This window comes from Scyliorhinus torazame, chromosome 15 (assembly GCF_047496885.1).
Source record: "Scyliorhinus torazame isolate Kashiwa2021f chromosome 15, sScyTor2.1, whole genome shotgun sequence".
NCBI lineage: Eukaryota > Metazoa > Chordata > Chondrichthyes > Carcharhiniformes > Scyliorhinidae > Scyliorhinus > Scyliorhinus torazame.
This window is the reverse complement of record NC_092721.1, coordinates 21,235,419-21,259,404: the sequence shown is the minus strand read 5'-3', so window position 1 is coordinate 21,259,404 and position 23,986 is coordinate 21,235,419. Positions and strand designations below refer to the sequence as shown.

The 23,986-nt window shown below is 47.9% G+C and overlaps 1 protein-coding gene across 2 annotated transcripts in view; it reads left to right on the top strand.

The window, feature by feature from the left end:
- LOC140391547 (Krueppel-like factor 12) overlaps positions 1–23,986 on the top strand; it is a 298,301-nt gene that overhangs the window by 181,375 nt on the left and 92,940 nt on the right. For both annotated transcript variants that reach the window (XM_072476148.1, XM_072476147.1), the window contains exon 3: positions 8,500–9,037. In XM_072476148.1, coding sequence (XP_072332249.1) covers positions 8,500–9,037 — 538 coding nt within the window. The remainder of the gene's footprint in view (positions 1–8,499; positions 9,038–23,986) is intronic.

Below are 23,986 nucleotides of genomic sequence, written 5' to 3'. Positions count from 1 at the left end.
GTCCCGGTACACTCGGTCATGCATGGCATGCCTCCGTCGTCTTGGAACGACCACCTGATCGCCCTCGTCCCCAGGTGACGCTTCAGGATCTGTGTCGTCGCCCTGTTCCCAGCTGGCGACGTGGGGGTGGTCCGCACCCTCCGCCTCCTCGTGGACTGGTCGGGCATGGTGGCCTGTAGCAGCAGCGCCTGGCATGGGGCCCTCCGCTGCCACTCCCTCTGCCGCACCCTCCATGGCGGCGAACATCGACGGCTGCTGCGAAAACATCAAGCACTTGAAGAGGAGGGGGAGTTGGTATGGGAGGGAGAGGCAAGGACGGTTGTTAGTCGGACGCTTTGACAAGCGGCAGCCAGGGCCCTTTGGATGAATGGGTGCCCAGGCAGCCTGCACACTGTTCAATCAGACACGCACTGTCCCACCCGCCACGGTATCCGTTTCCCGCATCGCTCAACCCGTGCCGCTGCATCGCTCGGCCAGCAGACAGACCCTTTCACCATGGCGCCGGTTTGGTACGATGTCTTCGCCACCCTCCTGCCGCCGCACTCCATCGGGGGTTCTCCGTCCCGCGGCCAACCGTTGGTTGCCCCCCCCCCCCCCCCCCTCCCCAACCTGGCAGGATGGTGGGATCATTTCCCCGCTCCGTCCTCCGTTCCCCTTCCCAGGACCACAACACCGCCACCGTCCGCAACCCCATTTCCCCCTTCCGTGCACTCCCTCACACAACCCATCCTTGTTGGCCTTGTCGTCGTCCGTCCCAGACCGCCGTCCCCCCCACTCCCCCCTCCTCCCCCTCTTTGCCCCCCTCCCCTCCCTCCCCCTCTCCCCCCCCACCTGCCCTTCCCCCCTGCCCCCTCCCCCCTTTCCCTTCCCCCCTTTCCCTTCCTCCCAATCTTTCCCTTCCCCCCTCCCCTCCCCACTTACCCCTTCTCCCCCTCTCCCTTCTCTCCCCTTCCTCCCCCCTCCCCTTTCCCCCCTTTCCCTCCCCCCTTTCCCTTCCCCCTTTCCCTTCCCCCCTTCCCTCCACCCCATTCCCTTCCCCCTTTCCTTTCCCCCCCCCTTTCCCTTCCCCCCCTCCCTTCCCTCCCCCCCCCCCTTCCCTTCTGCAAGGTGTTTCACAGGAGTGTTATCTAAAAAGATTTGATACTGAGCCACAGAAGAAGATAATGGGACAGATGATCAAAAGCTTGGTCCAAGAGGGAGGTTTGAAAGAGAGTTCTAAAGCAGTAAAAAGACCGAGAGGTTTTGGGGAGGAAATATCACTGCCTGTCCGCAGCCAGTAAATTATTGAGCAGCATGTCAATGCCATTTAAAAATCAAATAGAGCACACTGCAACCAATCAGAATTTCAGACATCACATAGAATGGTAAATTAGCATTAGTAATGCTTGGGTTATTAATAATGTAAAGGGGACCTGAATTCCATCTAGATCTTGGGATCTTGCAGCAAGCTGAACATATTTATATTTGAATGTCACTATTTATAGGGTTAGATAGGTGAAATGTTTCAATCTAATTGAATGGTGTAAGGCTTGAATGGACTCATTCTCTATTCTTGCTCCTGTCAATTAAAGTGCATATTATAAATGGGTTACAACGTTAATATTATGCGACAATGATCCTTAGCCAAATATAATGAATCCAAACCATCATTTTGGATTGGCTAATAATACTCCTCCCTTCCCATCGCCTCTGTCCACCTCCTTTGGCCATGTAGATAGGGTGAAGCAGCTGGTACAAACCTTTGGCTTCCTTTTAGACCAATTGATTCAACTTTACCTCTTTTTTCCCTCACTAAGACTAATTACATACACCTCCATAAAGTCACCCACTTCCATATCTATCTCACACTTACTGCAACAAATACTCCTACCCATGCCTGTGGCACCGCTTGACTTGATTTTTCTCAATGGGTACGATTTAACGGAAATGAAACAAAGTTCCATATCGAGCGCGTTTAGCCGGGTGCTTCTCTGCACTGGGAGCGTTGAGAATGTTCCCACTATTAAACGGGACTCTGCTTTATTTCTGGGCCTGGCCTGACCTTGGCCTCACTTAGACCCACCAGTGCAGGAAGAGAACGGGCATTAGACCCCCAACACGGCCCCCGAAGCCCCCCAAAGCTCCAATTCACCAAGAAGGGAGTCATTGAGTCCCCCTACACCCCACCTTTTATGGGCAGAACACCCTCTCGTCCAATCCCTGGAATGGGCATGATGCTACCTGGGCACTGCCAGGTGCTAGGCTGGCAGTGCCACAGTTAGCATTGGAGTGCAAGGGTAGCACCCTGCCCAGAACCCGACCACCCAGGGGACCCAGATCGCTTGGGAGACCCCCCCCAAGTGCCGATATGCCTGGTCCATGTTTGTGAAAACCAGTGCTGAACGACGCCCGATCGGGGTCTCCGTTTGGTGCTGGGTGCTGGGCAGATCCGGTGTAGATATATTCAAGTGAGGTCAAATGCTCACTTCAATATGCAAAAAGGGGTCTCGACCATGACGCCTCATTAGATCACATTAGACCTTGCGAGGCGTGGCCAGTTAATCACACGAGAGGTCTCTCGTGAGATTACTGACTTCATTGCGTCCTCAGTTGGGCGCTGAGAGGTCGATAGATCAAACCTGATGTCTTTCTTGTTGACCCCCCCTCCCCATGACGAGCACTTTGAGTAATTTTTGACAATAAGAGGTGCAATGAAAATGGAAGTTGGTGGCAAATGCCTAGGCTGCAAAATGTGCTCTTGATGCGGACTGAAAGATGGAAAGGGCTCAATTCGTGGGTTGAGGGTATTCTAGGTCCAGTGGGTTGGCTGCAAACTATGTACCTTTCAATCTTTCAATTTAAAAGTAGTATAATTTCCAGTTTTATAAGTACTTATAAAATCACACAATAGATCAAAGTTTTCCCACTACTGTCCTTTGAGGGCAGTGGAGGGTGTCCCAGATTATTCAGCATATTCTGAAGTTGATCCCCTTCTTCGTCACCTGGGCAGAACAGATCGCTTGTTCACGGTGGAACTCTGCCCCATTTTTGTTCCATTGAAGACAAAAGTCTGCGGGATAAGAGACAAATATTTCTGGTGCTGAGCTGATATATTATGCACCATTTCTGAAGGTTCGCGCATGTGTGTGTGCGTGTGTCCGTATTACAGCTACTGCCACTTAATGGTCAAGGGAGGGTTTGAATGGTAAATGGGAGCCCATGTTACCAAGTCGGATCCACTCTCTCAGGTTCAATGCAAATGATGTGACTGCTTTAGTCTTACCAGAGTTGACTCTTACTAGCCAGCATGTAATAGTCTAATGCAAGGACATAATCGCTGCATTCCCCTAGTGATCTGGGCCTGAGATTCACATCTTTTGCACAAAGCATTCTTCGAGTCTCTCCAATGGTGGGCTGAGGTAACATTTGGTGAGAGAAGGCTTGACTTCATGCTGAATGAACACACACAGCAACAGTTTGGATCACATTCCTTTTTTTCAACTAACGTGTGTCTTTGCATAATGATATGAAAGTAATAACATAGGCCACGTTTCCTGTGATCACTTTGCACAATTCCAACAAGCGATTTTCTCACTGTTTCTCCAGCATCTCTGACTTCCAGTCTGCCTGAAGCTTCTGCAGCTGAGTTTAAAAGCCCTTGCAGCCTTTGTTCCTAAAGGTTTACTTACCTGAAGGGATGAGAAGACTTTGCAACATGTGCTGTTTTTGAAATTACCCAAACAAGCCAACAGATTCCTAATCGTTTAGCCTCTGGAGACAACAGCTTCAATTTAGCATGTACATGACTTTAGAAAAAACTCAAGAGTGCACTTTGCTTCTTAAAAAAGAAAAATTATTTCCAAATCCTTTCTTTAGAAAGTTATTGAAAAATAAACCCCACGGAATGTGACCGTTTACGTTCGTCATTATTGACCTGCTGTACGTAGCGAGGCCACTATTCCCCAAGACCTCTGTGGGGAGAGAAACAAGAGTTAATGTTTCAGGTCGGTGAACTATCATCATAAAAGCACATCGACCCAATGGTAACTTTGCTTCTCTCGCTATTGATGCTGTCAGACCTGCTGAGTATTCCCAGCATTTGTTCTAATCTGTTTGCCAAGGTTTCCGCTGCCCCTCCGTTCATGTACATTTCACTGTTTACCATTACTTTATTGAGTAAAAGCACCAAGCTTGCACTTCCAGGAAAGAGTCATGCTCAAGAGAACGTGAGTCAGAAATAGGGTTACAGTACTATTTCTCCTAATTCGCAGATCTCTTGATGCGCAAACCTCTTCTGGAGAGACACAATTCATACATCTACTAGTATACCATGTTTTCCATTCCCCCAAGGTTTCTTATTAGTTGCTACTTAAGATACTTTCTCACTTTGGTTGTGTGTTTTCCATTCAGTTGATTTTCCACTTACTCCAGTACAGCTTTGACTGGTCATTCTCTCTCTCCGTTTTTTTTTTAATGCTTTTTCCCTCAGCTCATTGAATTTCTACTTTTCTCAACTGAATTTGTTCTTTTTCTATTCTGGTCAATTTCTGATGTATTCTTCTTCTCTACTAGTGAAAAGCTATCCCTTCTTTCTCTCTCACTATCTCCTCCTCCATCCTCTTCCCAGAAAGATTCCCTTCTTCCTGACATCTCTTGAAGTAAAAGTTTCTGAATTGGTGGGTCCAACCGGTCTATAAATCCACATTGTCCATGACCTGAAGATCTAATAGCTTACGACTCAAAACTCTCATTGCACATCAAACAGTGAACAATTCATCCATCAGTTTGTAAATTAAAATCCTTCATCACTACATGCCTGATTGATTCCAAACAACAACTCATAAATAGAGAACAGGTAAAGGGCAGAAGCCACAAGAGAATGTGAAGAAAAAAAGGAAAAAAATGCCGAGGACATATCAGTACATTTTGGGCAGGAGGAATAAAGGGGTCACATGCTTGAAGCATTTAGGATTCTGAAGGGGTTCGTCAGGGTAAACACAGAGATTGTTTCCGCTGATCAGGCACTCTAGAACGTGGGGGCACAGTCTCTGGATAAGGGGACGATCATTTAGGACTGGAATGAGGAGAAATTACTTCACTCAAAGGGTTGTGAATCTTTGGAATTCTCCACCCAAAGAGTTACAGACTGTGTTTAAGGCTGAGAGAGACAGATTTTCAATCCTCAGGGAATCCAGGCAAAGGACGAGAAAGCGAAGTTGACGCCTAGGATGAGCCATGATTGTTGAATCATTCAATTGAATGGTTCAGTTTAATTTCTGGTCACTGGTAGCCCCCTGGACATTTTTTTTTCAAATAAATTTAGAGTACCTAATTCATTGTTTTCCAATTAAGGGGCAATTGAGCGTGGCCAATCCACCTACCCTGCACATCTTTGGGTTGTAGGGGTGAAACCCACACAAACACGGGGAGAATGTGCAAACTCCACACGGACAGTGACCCAGAGCCGGGATCGAACCTGGGACCTCGGCGCCGTGAGGCAGCAGTGCTACCCACTGTGCCACCGTGCTGCCCTTCACCCCCTGGATGTTGACAGTGCGGGATTCCGTGTTGATAATGCCATTGAATGTCAATGGGAAGTGGTTGGATCCTGTCTTGTTGGAGATGGACATCGTCTAGCAGTTGTGTGCAGCGAATGTTACTTGCCACATTTCAGACCAAACCTGAAATTTATCCAGCTCACCTCGAGTTCAGCTCTCTTGTCTGTCAATATTTGGGCTTGTGATGCCTTTTGTGTACAGGACCTAAGTTGAGCAGTTTTCCATATTGTTGGGTAGATACCAGTGTTGTAGCTGTACTGGAACAGCTTGGCTCGGGCCATGACTAGTTCTGGAGCTAAGATATTCAGTACTATTACTGGAATGTTATCAAGGCCTATCGCCTTTTTTCATATCCAGTGCCTTCAGCCATTGCTTGACATAATGTAGAGTGAATCGAATTGGCAGAAGACTGGCATCTGTAATGCTGGGGGACCTCACGAGGAGGCCGAGATGGATCATCCACTCGGCACCTCTGGCTGAAGATTGTTGCAAACGCTTCAGCCTTGTCTTTTGCACTGATGCGCAGGGCTCCTCCATCATTGAGGATGGGGATATGTGTGAACCCTCCACTTCCAATGAGGTTTTTAATTATTTACTGCGTGTGGTAGGACTGCAGAGCTTAGATCTGATCTGTTAGTTGTGGAATCGCTTAGCTCTGTGTTATATTTCTTTATTGCTGCACAGGGAAAAGGTCTGGAGGTGTCCACACTCTGGATTCTTGTAAAACACGATGAGAGGTTTATTAAGGGTGTTGCCCATACAAGGGGGTGATCTGCCCAAAGCCCACGCAAACACGCTGCTGACATCACAACGCATCACGTGATGCAGAACCATCAAGAATGCACTGCCAGATACATAACACTCTGTAAGGGATTCTCCGGCCGTTTGCTGATGGTGAGATTCCCCACTCCCATGGGTTTCCCGGGAGCGTGGGGTGGTTTAACTGAGAAATCTCACTGACAAGCAGCGGGAATAGAGAATTCCACCCCACCCCACCCCCTCCCGCCAACAAACAGCGTGCTAATTTCTCCACCTTCGCTAGCAGTGATGGTGGGGTGGACTCTCAACGGAGAATCCCGCCCTGGAATTTTCATTTGTTTGAAATTCCTCTTTCCGTTATCTGGGGGATAACATTTTTGTTATTTAAAAAAAAAAAAATTTAGAGTATCCAATTCATTTTTCTAATTAAGGGGCAATTTAACATGGCCAATCCACCTACCCTGCACATCTTTGGGTTGTGGGGGCGAAACCCACGCAAACACGGGGAGAATGTGCAAACTCCACACGGACAGTGACCCAGAGCCGGGATCGAACCTGGGACCTCAATCCCGTGAGGCTGCAGTGCGACCACTGCACCACCGTGCTGCCCATCTGGGGGATAACATTGATTCACCCCCACCAAAATAACAGAGAAAGGGATGTCAGATGGAAGCACAGAAAATAGGACCAGGCAGAGACCATTCGGCCTTTCGAGTCTGCTCCGCCATTCGTTATGATCATGGCTGATCATCCAAGGCAATAGCCTGATGCCGTTACCCCCCCCCCCCCCCCCCCCCGCCCCACACACACACATATCCCACAATGCACTGTGGTCATGTACGAATATCCCACAGTCTGATTTCAGGGCTCTGAAGAAGAGTTAGAGGGACTCGAAACGTTAACTTTGTTCCTCTCTCCACAGATGCTGCCTGACCTGCTGAGTCTTTCCAGCATTTTCTAGTTTTATTTCAATTTCAGGGCTAAATGTTGCAGTTTCATATGCCAATAGGTAACAACGTTCCAATGAGAAAATGATGTTCGAGAGTAGTACCGTTCGGATTTTTCTCTTTGCGATTTGTCACAAAGCATTAGCGGCCAGACAACCTCAACGTAAAGCTCAAACATAAACTTAGGAAGAACTAATTAAAGGCACAGTACACATTCTGTACATGAACATCTTTTTTCAATATTTGTTCCCCAGGATTTTGCAGCGGAATGCCAAAACACTCCGGTATACATATATTCAGCTACTAGGAGAAGTAACAAGTCATGCAGTAGTTTCATCCAAGTACATTTTTGCTAGTACAGGTCAAATGATGGACACCTGGTGATAGGAGCATTTGATTAAGAGGGACATATGTTCAACCATGGATCGATCCCTAATTACCTAGTGAAGCCCTGTTGGTAATGAACACTTTACTCAGCAAATTTACTGTGAACAAATTTGGGCTCCCTGAAACGCCCTTCCTAGCAGTATTCTGTTTGTACCCAACACCTCATGGACTGCAGCGGTTCAAGAAAAGAGCTCACCACCGCCTTCTAGAGGGCAATTAGGGATGGACAACAAAAATCCTGACATCCATGTCCCCGAAAAAAATTTAAAAACCTAACCTTAGTTCCAGGGCACTGGTTGCAAGTAAGCATAAAGTGTTTTGTATTTTTGTTTTGACATTTGGCTGTTCCAAAAGCATGGGTATTCATTGGCCAATTGCGCAAACCATTAACAACCAGAGAACTTTTACTTCAATTTATTTTTCCCCCTTATTATTTAAAAGGGGGGAGGGGTGCAATAAACACCACGAGCTAGCACAAATATGTGGGAGTGAATGACTGACGTGATAGAAAGGGAGGACATTCCCAAAAACTAAGTTAACTTATTTTAATAACTTAACTGTTCATTTCAACACTTTTGCAAACTGCAGTCGTAACTTGCATCTGCGTTCTATCAGAATGTTGGAGATTTTATTATCTTTATTAACATTCTAGTCTAAAGATGTTTCCAACTGGAAAGTCAAGTTTTTTTTTATGTGGCAGTTCAAATATTTTAAACAATACAGCTGTAATCAAGTTATTTATCAAATTTTCTCAAATGCATTTGACCATCAGAAAGACTCCTTTACAATTTTATGTTAACTGATGCTTATTTCTGCACTTTTTGTATGAAAATACTTAAGTGATTGTTATTTCTGGTTTTTTTTAACAGTCACCACGAGACCCTAATTTTTCGGATATGGAAGCTGTTCCTATTTTGCTTAACAATGTGAAAGCAGAGCCTCCAGAGGATTTATTGTCCAATGATCAATATCAGACACAAACTGAGCCAGTGGACTTGTCTATTAACAAAGCCCGGACCTCACCGACAGCAGTATCATCGTCACAGTCCTCACCCAGCTCAATGTCCACAATCTCAGTCTCTTCAATGTCCTCTTGCTCTCCTCGATTGACTTCATCCCCGACTGTGATAACCTCAGTGTCTTCATCATCAGGAATGTCAACAATATTAGCATCGGGCTCTATTGTGGCATCTTCACCGGCTGTCGGGGGCCAGCAGTTCTTGCACATAATCCACCCGGTGCCACCTTCAAATCCTATGAACTTTCAATCCAGCAAACTGAGTCACGTGCATCGCATTCCAGTGGTTGTACAGTCTCTTCCCATGGTCTACACTGCCATGAGGTCGCAGAGGAACCTCAACTCCATTGTGCTCCCAATGTTGGAGGATGGGCGGCGTCAAATGAAAGGTAAGAGCACTTAAACAAGAGATCTACTGGGCACAATTAGACCTGGAATTACTATACTGTTCCAATGGGAAATTGAGATCCGAAGCCAGCAGGCTTTCAGACACCCTTTCAGGTGAAGGCACCTGAGCATTGAGTAAAGCAACATCAGAGCATTTTACTTGCTTTGCCTGATGCAAGTACATACAAATTCACACTCATCCCCTATCCTATTACATTGCTTCCTTTACCTCTATAGATTTCCTGCATGCATGCACCATTCTCTAGCAAGGCAGTTAGACTGTTGATTTATGCAAAGGGAGGTGTATAATTTTTGTAAATGTAAAAAGCTGGAAATCTGAAACAAGAAAAGAAAATGCAGGATAAGCTCAGCAGGTCTGACAGCATTTGTGGAGAGAGAAACAGAGTTAACCTTTCGAGTCCGTCTGACTCTTCTTCAGGGTATCTGATTTGCAACCCTGAACTTCCCATCCCCCATCCCCAATAGGGAAGTATCTCTTTATGCTTACTACCTCCCAAATGGCATGACTGAGGTAGAGCCTTTACTCTCACGAAGAAGGATGAAGTTTGATGGTAACCAACCTCCCCGCACAGCATCCCCTGATTTCCCTGCATAATCAGTCAATCTCCGTGAATTGCTTTGCACCATCCACCGTTTCACTTTGCTGCATTGAAACTAAAATGTTCCAGTCTAGTTCAAGTTGCAAAAAAGTACACATAACACCATAAGGACCCTCCCACCCCATGTTTTTTTGCAGGAGGAATGGCTGGGGTTGCGCATTTGCAAAGTTCGTCAGAGATATGTTCTGATGATGAACTCTTCTGTGATTGCTCGCATCGATCAATGTTTCACTCATAAAATTAGAAATAATGGGTAGAATCTCAGCATAGTTATTGACAGTGTCAGGCTCAGACTGAAAACCAGCATGCAGCTCTCCAGCTACACAGACCACTTTTCACTCCAGATCGTGAGACTCTGAGTAAAAACAAGAATAGTGGCTGGAGTTCCAATCATCATTCTGGCGGAAGGGGGGCCTGGTAGAGCCGGCGAGGCAGACGTCACAGAAATCGGGACGCCATCTTTAAAGGGCACCCTGATCAGGAGTGAAGATCAACTCTTCCTTCCACTCCCTACACCCACCATGGAGGTATCACCGGCATCTCCCCAACCCCCACACAATCATCGCTGGCGTATCCCCCCTCCCTCACTGCCAACTCCGCCTCCCCCTCGGTGCCTGAAAGTTGCCCCCTCAATATCTTTGATGCTCCCCCCCCCCCACCCAAAACAGGAACACAGTGTTCCCCCTCAACATGTGACTCCCCGGAGGTCACAGCCCCCTGCCACAGCTCCATGGCACAGGTTGGCACTGCCTGGTTGGCACTGCCTGGTGGGATTGAACAGGTAGCAAACAATAATTTAGGTCATATGATTTGTGAGATAAGTATTAGAGTTAGTTATATTCATTGCTGGTGCATAAGAATGTCACCTGCAGTACATTCAGTGGCCATGAACAGACAATGGTTACTCAGGCCCATGGACAAAGCTAAATAAAATGACACCTATTTGCAACCTTTCTGACTGGAAATGGGCCGTTTCAGTTTTTGATTTTCTCCTACTTTACATGGAAGCAAGACAAAAGTTTGAAAGGGAAACTAAAAGAAATAAAGCAGGACTTTTATGGAGCATCCCATTACAGAGCTACGGGCATCAGGATTCTATAATATCCAAGTGGAAGTAGCCACAAATATCAACATATTAATCCGAGGAATAAGGAAACGTTTAAAGGAGATGTCTGAATCTTAAAAAGAAGCATATGCTGAGAAAAGAGGAGACCCATTTAGCAAATGCCTTTCAAGCTGGCATGCTGATTCTCTGAGGGCAGAATTTTCAAGCCCCTACTATCCGATGAGTCAGTGGGGAACGCATCCCTGTCGACTCCAGTGGGCCCGATTCCATTTCACACTCCAGCGAGCTTCCATTGGCAGAAAGCAAGGACTCCCACCCGTCACCAGGAGGAAGGCCTGCCTCGGAGAGCTGCCGGCCAATCAGGACGGCTGGCAGCTCTCCGGTCCTTCCAGGAGCAACACTGCATTGGCCACAACAGGCACAGCAGCTAGTCGCCTGAAACTCAGTGCCAGGAATCTGAGGAAAGGTAAGGGACATGGGGTCAAGAGTGTGGGGTAGGGAGGGCCGGGAGAGTCACGAGAGGGGATGATCAGCGACTCGGGGGATAGTTTTGGGGGGGGGGGGGGAGAGAGCTCTGGGGATCACTTAAGGAGAGGGTGCCCCCAGTTTTAAAGGTGGGCTTCTGATGGAGGTGCCCTTAGCCCCTTCCCACCCAATATCAAAACTAATTCCTCCCCAAATCTATCATCCTTCTGCCAGCCTAAAAATTGAGGCTGGATGGGAAAAAACCCTTAAGTGACCACCTAAGGGCTTTAATTGGGGTAGGGGCTGGCTTCCCCTCCAAGTCAGGATCCCAGAGGGAATGTCATCCTTGCAATCTTACGCTCCCACAACTCGCCAGGAGGGTTGAACATAAAATTCTGGTTTATATATTGAGCAGCATTCATTACATAAAGATATTGAACACATGTAACGAAGCACAAGTTCACAAATATAGCTTCATATAGAAATCTCACCATTATCCCTAATCTTCAGAGTCCTCCAACGACTGCATTCTAAAAATTATATTTCAAAAACGTTTCAAATCTAATACAGATTTCATGATACAGGTTGGCAGATGACTTTTTAAATACAGATTTTTCCGGCAATGATACTTTTGCAGATGATCATTGTCCTCACTTCATACTGTTAGCTCTCCAGGGGATGAACTCACCGTGATTCCAGACGAAGCAATCTCCAAAACCGCACAGAGAAAGAGGCACAGTCTAAACATTCCCTCATCCCAACATTGTTCCCAAAACAATGAAGAACCACCGGACAACTGAAAGGCAGGGTGCTCCACGTCGCTAATCTCGGGAAAGGCTCTTAGTTTTTTAAAGGGAAATAATCCATAGGGGAAAATGGGCAATAAATTGGAAACTATCACCTCACATCTAGAGCATCTGGAAAGAGGGAGTAATCCAAGCCCTGAAAATATCGATATTAATATGAAAGGTTGTATAAAAAGAAACTACACAATGCATCACAGTTTGGCTTAAGTCCCCAAGCAGAATAAGTATTGAACCAAACTGTGACGACTATTCCAGTTGAGAAAAGGCACCCTGCTCTGCGCAGTTCATGGATAAAGGCGATTAGATTGGCGCCTCCAATGTTCAATCTGGTGGAATGAATCCCTAAGACCACTATGGCTTTAACGCCAACATACAATAAATTCCTGTTTTTTAAAAATTCAATTGCCTTTGTTCAATAAAATGTTGGCTTTGATCGCATTTGTGTGCAAACCTTGCTTGCCCTCGGCCAGATATCACTTAAATCAAAAAAACAATATGCTGTAAAACCTGCCACGTGAAAACAGTTTAAACTATGTCCATCATTTTGAATTTCTGAGGATGTTTTACGTGGGAGGAAGTGGATTTTCTAGGCAGGAGAGCTGGGCCTGCCAGGATGCAAAATGTGCAAGTTTGGAGACACTGGATGGGATCCATTTCACTACAGCCTTCATTCAATTCATACTGAATGCAACCTTCCAACTCGCCCTTAAATGGTTTTGTTACGATACACCAAAGAATGAGAAAGCACCTCTCGTGATTTCCTGTAGGTTTAGCATGGAATCGCAATGTGGTCTCTCTACGTGCCCATCTACAGTGGGTTTCATTGGGAAGTTAAACCTTTGATATCTGTCTTGTGGAGTATGGCCATGCATAATAAGCAACAAAAGAGCTGCAGTAAATAGACAAAATGATTGGTAGACATTACTTTGCAGTATGCATACTTGGACCATCTGTCTGGCGCTATTGGGAAGTTGTACTGTAGAATATTCATTGCCATTTTCTTTAGCAGATGCTTACATGTCTCCAGGTGCAATGGCTGTTGTAAGCCATTGTTGGCTTTGGTTGCCTTTTGTTGCACAAAGTCTTCTTGCCATCCACCTCAATTAACACTTTGCAATCGTGCACAGCAGGCTTTGGTTGCTGCGCCTTTCTATCACTTACCCACCAACTCCATTTCTCACCGTACGGGTTTTTGGAAGATATTTCATTTGCGTAACACGGCTTTGTGGTCGTCGCAAGATGGAGAATCCCGCCCCCAGGACTTTAAGTGAGGCCCTTAGGAACTGAAGTGATGCCGGGAAGCACCTCTCCGAGCAAAGGGCAGTACAAATCTGGACCTCAATTGCTCCGAAAAGCCATTGAGGCTTGAGGATCAACTGAAAATTCCAGAGCTGAGATTGATAGATTTTTGTCAGGTAGGTTTACAGACCAAGATGAATAGAGAATGGACACACATCAGCCATGATCTAACTGAATGATAGGACAGGATCAAGGAACTGAACTGCCTAATCTTGTTCCAACATTCTTATAAATCTTTGAGTTTTCACCAGGCTACTCAATTCAGATCAAGAGCCCAAACATACACATGAAACTAAAACTGGCACAGAAATGTTGGGTGTTCACTATTCATGACTAACATTGAAGAATCTAGTATTGTGATATTATAAGAAAGGAGGTTTATCTGGTGCCAGTGAGTTTTTAAAGAATACATGAAAATTGTTGTCCTTTTAAAGATGCTGTTATATGTACATTGAAACCCTAATTGCTATTTTCAAGGTTCAGCTATTGTTTATAATAACTAAACACTATCAAGCGTGGGCGGCACAGTGGTTAGCACAACTGCTTCACAACTCCAGGGTCCCAGGTTTGATTCCCGGCTTGGTTCACTGTCTGTGCGGAGTCTGCATGTTCTCCCCGTGTCTGCGTGGGTTTCCTCCGGGTGCTCCGGTTTCCTCCCACAGTCCAAAGATGTGCAGGTTAGGTGGGATTGGCCCTGCTAAATTGCCCTTAGTGTCCAAAATGTTTGGGTGGGGCTGCTGGGTTGCGGGAATGGGGTGGAGATGTGGGCTTGGGTAGGGTGCTCTTTCCAAGGGCCGGTGGACACTCGATGGGCTGAATGGCCTCCTTCTGCACTGAAAACTCTATGATTCTATCAGCATCGACGAATATTGAGACCTTAAATCAGCCTCAAATTTTCAAAGAAGGCCTAACTTCATCATCTTCCCAAAAAGTTGCTGTCCCAGTTTATTCAAATGATAGTCTTCCCTTAATAATTGCATCAGTTGGTACTTTCGATCACTAATTTCTTTATTTAATATTCTGGACACAATGCAGTGGTTGGAAAGTTAGTGTTGCAAAGTTCTGCTCAGTAATTATGCAATATTAACGTTTAGAAGATTGTACAGATGGTCTCCTAGCAGTAAAGTTTAATTTTTTTTTTAAATCATTGCAAGATACAATTTCAAACAATCATTTCTGTTTTTGTTCTATTTATGTGGAATGGTAGAAGACTATTGTATCCCGGATGGCGTTAGATGTGTGGAATTATAGAGCCCAGTCAGAGTTAATTAGGTTTAAGTAGCATGAAAAAAAAGAGACAGGAAGAGAAAAGCTTCTTTTGTCTGTAAGCTTTCATCACCTTGCCCCTTGTAACACTAGCTGTGATGCATTCAGAATCAAAGTCTTTCTTCCGCCCATAGCAACAGAAATCCAAATTCCTTCAAGAAGGCAAAGACTGCCCCAAGGGGTAGAGGCTTGCTATTCCATCGAGAGTACACAGTGAAGAAGAGAATTCTACAGACTTAACAATTTTCCATCTTCAAATTAACCAAAAGTATTCATTTAAACATATCTCCCGCGGTAGCTTGCCGCTCTTGCCCCTCAGATTATAATTAAATAACAACAGTGCAATATACTGTCTCCATAACTAAAGCAAGGAATCGCCAAACGGCAAGATGTCTGATCTTTTCAGAGTTGGCTGATCTCAGCCTGAGGCACTACAAAGGACCCGGGAGGCTCAGTGAGGGAGGTGAATAATCAACCACATTTCTCACTTTGAATCGCAGACTTTCAAATTTGCCATTGTTTTTGAACAGCCCTCTGGATCTTTAATGCAGGCTCATCAACCACAATACTTAGTTTACTGGTGTCGGGTGCATCAATTAGAACAATTTTCTGTGGTAGCCTAACATCTCTGGGGGTGCTAACAGAAGCCCTCCCCAGTCCACCACTCGACTGCACCTCATACCTTTCACAAGGTGCTGTGCCTTCCGCTTTAGATCACTTCCCTCATGTTGTGAAGAGCTGTAATCAGTAACCAGTGATCCCAATGGGAAAGACTGCATGGTTGCTTCAGCTGTGATGTCACATGCTGTCGAATAGCTGCCAATACCCATTGGGCAGAATTTTTAAGGCTCCTCCTACTGGCGGGATTTTCTGGCCCAGTTAAAGCCATTTAAAAAAAAAAAAATTTAGAGTACCCAATTCTTTTTTTTCCAATTAAGGCGCAATTTAGCCTGGCCAATCCACCTACCCTGCACATCCTTTTGGGTTGCGGGGGTGAGAACCACGCAGACACGGGCAGAATGTGCAAACTCCACACAGACAGTGACCTAGGGCCGGGATCAAACCTCGTTCTTTAGCGCTGTGAGGTAGCAGTGCTAACCACTGTGCCCCGTGCCGTCCTGGCCCTGCTAAAGTCATAGGTGGCACAGTGACATAATAGTTACCACTGCTGCCTCACAGCGCCAGCGACCCGGGTTTAATCCCTGTCTTGGGTGACTGTGTGGAGTTTGCACTTTCTCCCCGTGTCTGCGTGGGTTTCTTCCGGGTGGTCTGGTTTCCTCCCACAGTCCAAAGATGTGTAGGTTAGATGGATTGGCCATGCTAAATTGCCCCGTAGTATCCAAAGATGTGTAGGTTGTAGGTTAGGTTAAGGGGTTATTGAGATAGGGCGGGGAAGTGGGATTGGGGGGCAGGCTCTTACAGAGAGTCGGTGCTGACTCGATGGGCTGAATGGCCTCCTTCTGCACTGTAGGGATTCTATGATCGATTCTAACTTGCCGCATTTTGGGACCCTGTACCCCTACCATCCGCAAACCCCCCCCCCATCCCACAACCCACACCCCCACCCCCATCCCACCACCCACAACAGGTCTGTAAAGTTCTGCCCAATGTCTCAACCCTCGGGAAAGAAGAATAGCTTACATAAAGTAGTGGAGGGCATCTGTTATCAGTGGAACCATACCTTAACAAAAGTAACTGGCATTGTGAGAGGTGGAGAGACTACTCTGAGACTCAGAGACCCAGAGTCATACTCTGGGAACCCAGGCTCGAATCCCACAAAGGCCGATGGTGAAATCTGAATTCAATAAACATCTGGAATTAAAAGTCGAAGGATAACCATTAAAAACCATTGTCAATTGTTGTTAAAACAACACATCTGGTTCATTAATGTCCTTTAGGAAACAAAATCTGTCAACCTTTACTTAGTCTGTCCTATATATGACTCCAGATCCACAGCAATATGATTGACTGTTAAACACCCTTAGGGATGGACAATAAATGTTGGCCCAGCCAACGACCCACATCCTATGAACAAATAAAGAAAGAAAAGAACCAATTTTGAAGAATAGCAATTTGGATTATTATAACATCAGATCTAAAGGACATATACGAACAATCTTGTTGTTTTCTTTAACTCATTGGCGTCAGATAAATGTCCTTCTAAAGATCAAAGTCAGGAAATTATAATCTGGAGCAGATTATTAAATTCTGATCATGAATACTGCATACCCAATCTTTCTGGGTCAGTTTTAATTGCGTATGCACATTGGACTCTGAAAAGAAAATCAAGTCAACAGTTAAAATGAAAAAGGATCAAATGTTATTTTAAATATGAAAAGCTGAGATTTTTTTCCAAATTGGACATGCGCATGTCATTGGCTAAAATTCATTTCAAGTATTGCAAATCCAATGTGCAGCATTTTAAAAAAGAACAAGCATTAAATTCAGTTGGGGACAGGGGACTGAATTGGTTGAAAGGATGGTGGACCTCAATGAGCTGCAAGATGTGGTGCAAATGATAATTCATTTTTTTGAAGCCTGGTCGGTGGGGGTGGGGGGGGTGGGGGGGGGGGGGGGGCTGGGCGCCATTGGTTGGGGATCGCCCCTGGGCTGGGGAGGGTGAGGGGCTCAACACCTGAGGGTCCTAAAGGCCATCCTCCAATATTGTGTATGCCCACAACAGGGGAAACTACAGTTGCTACCTGTCTGTCCCACAAAACATGTCCAGGCAGCCTAGGTGACCAGGCGCCGGATGATGTGTAAATTAAGTTAGTTCAACGCCGACTGCAACTGGATGCAGTGAAACTAGAAACAGGCTTCTGACACAGGAGATGGTCCAACATTGTTTTATTGAACTTCCTGATTGCTGTACATAGTCTGCTGTGAGTTGACACTCTATCAATCTAACTGATAACCTCCTACTGGCTTGACCAGACTAACTCTCTACCTCATGGTGATAGTGCTCACTGGCTTGTGCACTCTTACTATCCCAGTAACTGTGTCCTGTAGAGAGAGGGATAGTCTTAATGCCCTGTGTGCTTTACAGTGGTGGTGTCCTGTCTGGTGATTGGTTGTTATGTGTCGTGTGTGTTCATTGGTTATCCTGTGTGTCAATCACTGCCTGTCTGCATCTCATTATATACATGAGTGGATATTATGACACTGGTGAAGGCAGCAGCAGCATATAATCAGGCCTGCGATGGCGCCCCATATGCAGGGGCTGCTGCCACATCAGGGCAGGGAGGGACACGCAGGTGAAGGCCCAAGGCGTACAGGCATCATTGGTCATTCGAGGGGAAGACGGACAGCATGTGCCGCAGGAGGCTCCGCCTCAACAAGGAGACGGTGCGGCACATGTGCCATTTCCTTGTGGACATGGCACCCCGTGGAGGAGAAGGACATCTGCTCCCATCACCGCAGCCCTGAACCTCTATGAAACTGGTTCTTTCCAGGGCTCGAGGGGTGACCTACACGGCATTTCACAAGCTACAGCCCACAAGTACATCCGTGCAGTCACGGATACCCTGTATGCCCAGGCAGCTGAACATATCAGCTTTTAGCTGGACCAAATCCGCAAGATGCCCAGGCAGCAGCATTCCCCGGCATTGCCGGGATGCCCCAGGTTTGGGGGTAATTAATGACACGCATGTCGCCCTACACATGCTGGGGCATCAGGGAGTGCCCGTCATTAACAGGAAGGGACTCCACTCCCTCAGTGTTCAACTCCCTCAGTGTGTGACCACCACCTCTGGATCAATGCACGTGTGTGCATGCTTCCCAGGGAGCATGCATGAAGACTATATCCTGAGACACCCGGAGATCCCCGGCATCTTTGAGGACCATCCCAGAATGATGGGTTGGCTCTTTGGGCATAAGGGGCCTCGATGAGGTCCTGGCTGATGACGCCAGTGGGGATGCTAGAGACTAATGCGGAGACCCGATATAACAAGGCCCATGTTGCCACGCAGGCTGTCACTGAACGGTGCATCGGACTGCTCACAATGTGGTTCCAATGCCTGGCCTGCTCTGGTGGTCCATTTCAGTACACCCACAAGATGGTCACCTACTTTGTGGTGGTCTTCTGTTCCCTCCATATCCTGGCCCAGCAACGGGGCAACATGCTGGAGGAGAAGGAGGGACATTTGGCCTCGTTTGAGGATGATGTGGAGGGGCCGGACCAGGAGGGGCTGGAGGAGGAGCCAAAGGAGGACCCTTGGGAACAGCCAGAGGAAGGAGGACAGGCGGCAGTGAAAGTCCGGCATGCCCTGAGGGCCAGGGAGGCCCTCATCCTTGCCCACTTCTCATAGGATGAGGCTTTGTCCGTCAGCTCACTCCTTCTCCTCCCCCCCAATCATTCCTTCCCCTGAACACCTGCTTCTGCTCAATCACTCCTTCCCCCCCAATCTCTCTTTCCCACCCCAACTCCCACCAATGAACCCCTCCCTCCATTAGCAAACCCCAACCCTTTCCCTCCCACCCATTTCCCATCCCCCCCCCCCATCCCCACCCACCCACCCCCCGCCCCCAACTACCCTGTTCCACCCTCTCGGATCTGTGTAACATCACTCCAGGGTCACCGGGTCAATGTAGAAGGCAGGAGAATGATGATCTGTCTCCTGCCTTTCTGCTGACAGCATGCTCAGCTCACACCTATCCTCTGAATGGGGCCTGCATCAGGGGCTCTTGCTGTCGGACCACTGTGCAAATGGGGGGAGGGGATGGGGGAAGCAGAGGGCAATAGGGGGCTGGGGGTATGGCTGGCCTACTGTGAAGAATAACGTGACAGGGGCATCACATGTATCAGGTGTAACATGTTTAAATTATGAACATTCAAAACCCTCATTGTCCCCAGTTACAGATAGTGTCCTCCCCCCCACCCACTCAGTGATCCTCAATCTTCTTAAGCTTTCGTGCTCTGCCGCTACATCCAGGTGTGTCCCCAGGATGCACATCAGAGGTGGAGGCAGCCTGCCGCATCTCGGGCCCTGTGGCTTTTGATGCCTTTGGCGGGCATCCTCCGGGCGGGCCTGGAGATGGAGGGCCCAGCTGACTTAGTCGTGTTGCTGTGCCATCCTGTTCTGCCCGCTGCCCTTGGGACCCACCCGTACCAGGAGGGGAGATTCCGGTGAGGTGGAGACTGTGGTGTTGGGTGCTCTGAGGTACAGATGAACCAACACGGTTGCGATTGATACCACGCAGTTTTATTCCAACTTGGTATTTACAGATCTGTCTTGGTACTCAGCACATGGTGACTGTGTGAGTGTCTTGTTAATCAGGTCCTGTCCTTGTCCTGTCTCCAGATCGACTGACCACCAGGTGTCGTGTTTCTTGTCTTATACTGTGTCTGCCCTTGTCTGTGATTGGCTGTCGTGTTATGTGTGCTAGTTGGTCTGTTGGTCTGTCTATCATGATGTGTGTGTTTGAATATCATGACAGAGACTGCCGTTGTCCCCCTGGTGGAATGTACCGGGTTGGCCTCCAGCACTCCCTCCGCCTGGACGGTGCCTGTTGGGCCATGGGGGTCTCCATGGGACTGAGAGGCAGCTGGCGTGAGCCCCAGAGGCCTCTGCGGCATCCGGCTCAGCAATTCTGGTGCCTCTCCATTGTCTGCACCATGGCGTTGAGACCCACGGCAATGCTCCTCAGTGACTGGGACATGCCGCAGAGAGTCTTGGCAATGCCCACCTGCATCTGGGACATTTCCTGCATTGCCTTGGCAACATCCACCTGCGTCTGAGACACGTCCCTCAGCGACTGGGACATGATGTCAAGGCCCTCAGCCATGGCCATCACAGGCTGAGCCACAGCTTGCACACCACCACTCATGACACTGACCTCGTGCTCCAGGCTTTCCACTGCAGTTGCTACCTTAGCAGTGTTGACCTCGGTGTCACACATTGCCGGTGACATCTCCTGTGCCCGTAGCCTTTGGGACTCCTCCGATCAGTTATGCACTCTCGGGAGTGTCACTGACATTCCCTCCTGAATCTCACGGCTGTGTCCCAGCAGCTCTGGGATAACCTTGCCCAGGGGCTCAGCATCTGTGTGGTGCTCATCAGAAGCCTGTCCACTAGTGTCACCCACCGGGGTGTGTGTCTCTGCGCTGGTGGAGGGTGGGGATGACATCTGTGGCACCTCGAAGGTGGTCTCCTCGGAGCTCTCCTCAAAGATGTTCTTTTGGGTGGCATGGGGTGAAGGGGGGAGGGTGGGACCCCGGATGGCCCGGCTACATCAGGTGATGACCTTCGAGAGAATGGACATGTGGTCAGTGAGAGGGAAGGATGAACAACTCACTTGAGACAGGTCATCTGGGTGAAGGGGCAGTGAATCATAAGAACATAACATAAGAGCATAAGAACTAGGAGCAGGAGTAGGCCATCTGGCCCCTCGAGCCTGCTCCGCCATTCAATGAGATCATGGCTGATCTTTTGTGGACTCAGCTCCACTTTCCGGCCCGAACACCATAACCCTTAATCCCTTTATTCTTCAAAAAACTATCTATCTTTATCTTATGAATCGTCACGTCTGCGGTGCAGACTAACCTCACTGTCAGTGACTGTTCTGTCCTCGGACAACTTTGCGATCTCCAGGGCCCGTTCCACATAGAGGGTGAGGTCTCTGATGTTTGGAACCCTGCAGCCTGTCTGGGCCCTTTCCCGCCTATTATGGCCTAACTTCCACTGGGGCGACAGTGAGAGGGCATTGTGAGCTGCACGCTTGATGCATCAGGGGGTGTCTATGGCAGGTGGCATGTGTGGACATCTCTCCTGGGCATAGAGGGGTTGTGGTGGGTGCCAATGTGTGCTGGGGCACAAGTGTGGTAATATGCTGTGGGGGAGTGCAGGTGCCAGCCCCCAACTTGTTGGTGAGGAGATGGCAGTGGGCAGGATGACGGCTGATACCATTGATGCCAGGGAATTCTTAACATCCTTGAGGCCCGGTGGAGGTCGTTGTTCTTCTTCCTGCACTGGACTGTAATCCTCTTGGTTACACTGTCTGAACTGACGGCCGCTGCCTCTGCCTCCTAGGCTGTATTGGCAGCCCTTTTGCTGGTCCTCCAAACTCCTCGGGGGAACAGGGGGCTGGATTCTCCGGTCGCCGACGGCAAAATCATGTTCGTCGATCGGCCGGAGAATCACAGTTCCCGACCAAATCGGGGGCGTCGCCGTTTTCACGATGCTCCGCCCCCTCCAAAGCGGCGGTGCTCTCCGAGTACGGTGCTCCACGTATCGATGGCCTCAGGACATTGCCTGGGGCCCGCCCCCCCGATGCTCCGCCCCCGACTGGCCGAGTTCCCGACAGCGGCGGTCGCGTGTGGCCTCGTCCCTCGGGAACTCAGCGTGGCGGCTGCGGACTCAGTCCAGCGCCGTCACAGTCATGGGAGGACCGGTCCGCGGGCAGAGGGGGACTTCATTTGGGGCTGGGCAACTGTGGGGGGGTCCGGGGCGTGCGGGCCGGGCAAAGTGGGCCACTCTTTCGTGGGCTGGGTCCATGAGTGGCCTCCGCAATGTAGCACGGCACGGCCACTGTCGGCCGCCGCCATGTGCATACGCGGCCACGGACCCGGCAATTCCCCGGGCCCTATCAGCAGCTAGAGCTGGGTGCTCTACGCTGCCGGCATGCTTGTCCCCAGCTGCACGGAGGATCAGTGGCCGTTTTACGCCACACCGTTCTCACGCCGGCATGGGGACATAGCCCCAGAATCGGAGAATCCAGGCCAGGGTGTCCCATCTCGCATCCACAGCATCCAGCAGCCAGACCAGGTCAGCAACCCCGATGCATGGAGCAGGTCTACTCGGTGCCGTGATCATGTGCTGCCTGGGAGCTGTGTCGGAGGAGTGGTTTATGAGCAGCTCCTGTTAGTTAGCGTGGACCTGCCAGGCGCAGTCCAGGAGAATCAGCTGGTGTGACAGGCAGTTCCACCATGAAGATCATGGAGGATCATTTCCAGCACTATGTGCCATTAAATGCGAGCCGCGATCTCGAGGGCTCAGTCGTTGGGAAGCACCGGGAAGTTACGCCCGATACAATTTTTCCTGTTAAATTGCGCCTGTCGATTTAAAAATAAAGTTTTCTTTTGGTCTCTTTTGAATCTCCCTCTTAAATAGGATTTACAATTTGACTCTAAGTTGCTCGCCTTTGCACTCTGTTCTTTTCCAATCCTTATACATAATTGGTGAGCACATACATTATCCGTTGCATCATTCAGAATGAAGTCCCAGATGCTACATTATCAGCTGACACTTCTAGCAAGTTCCAGCAAAAAAATGTTGATGTCCTCAAAGTGGAGCCGCCATAGTCCCAGATGACCAGAGGCTGCTTTCCCCTTTGAGGGGGGCGAGCTGACTGGTGGTGATTTAACCTGAGGGTCACCACACCTCAGGCGAGAGGCAAGGTTGAGAAGGCGGGGCCTTGACATTGTCGGGTGCCGAGAAATATCCAACTCATGGTTCATAAAATGAGAAACACCACTCCATCAAGATCATGATGAATTATTAGTTCCTTGCTTTTTATTATGTTGGCCATCCACACAGCTCTCTTCCTGCCAAATATAACCATACTGCTTGTAATAATTAGCTCTCACGTGAGCTCTATAGAATCAAAATTATTACATTTTAAATATTGGCAACTTCAACAAATGGCAAGGCGTGACCCACAATTTTGCACAAGACTGGAAAAAGCTGCGGCCTTGGTTTAAGTTTTTAAAGTTAAATATGCTGACACTTTGAAGGGATTAGATTTATTTTCTTCCTTTGAAACACAGTTAATTTTGGCTAACATGAAGTAATTTTGTAATTGTAATTTGACCACGTCATCAGCCTGCTTTTTATTAAACATTCTTTTGAACTCCTTGCTCTGACGAAGTGATTTAGTGCTCAGGACCTAAAGTGTGTTTGATTTCCAGCTGCTCAGATTATGTTTCGATGGGCAGGGGGGAAACGCAAAGGACCTTCTTGGTTGAGTTTATATATTGTCTTACAATGTATATTTATGCAAATAAAATTGTCACTCATGGTTTACTTTTGATCTGAAACGTCAGCAGTCACCTAGAGTTGTCGAAGCAGAAGGCAGTGCTAAGGAAGCAGTGCTAAGGAAGCTAATGCCAGTCATAGGGGGCTACGGTTTGCTTCAATGGTGGAACTGTCCTAGTACATTGTTGTTAACCACATCCATCAGGGGTACACTCAGAAAGTGAGTACCTTACTCAGAAGGATTTGGTAAATACAGTGAGACTGAACAGGACAGTTTGCTGAGGTTACAGTGATGTAATACCTCAGGCTCTTCAAGGTCATAATGGATGAGTGGGAAAACTGAAACCAAAAGAGAAAATGCTGGAAAATCTCAGCAGGTCTGGCAGCACGAGCTAACATTTTGAGTCCAGCTTTGACAAAGGGGCATCTGGACTCGAAACTTTAGCTCTTTTCTCTC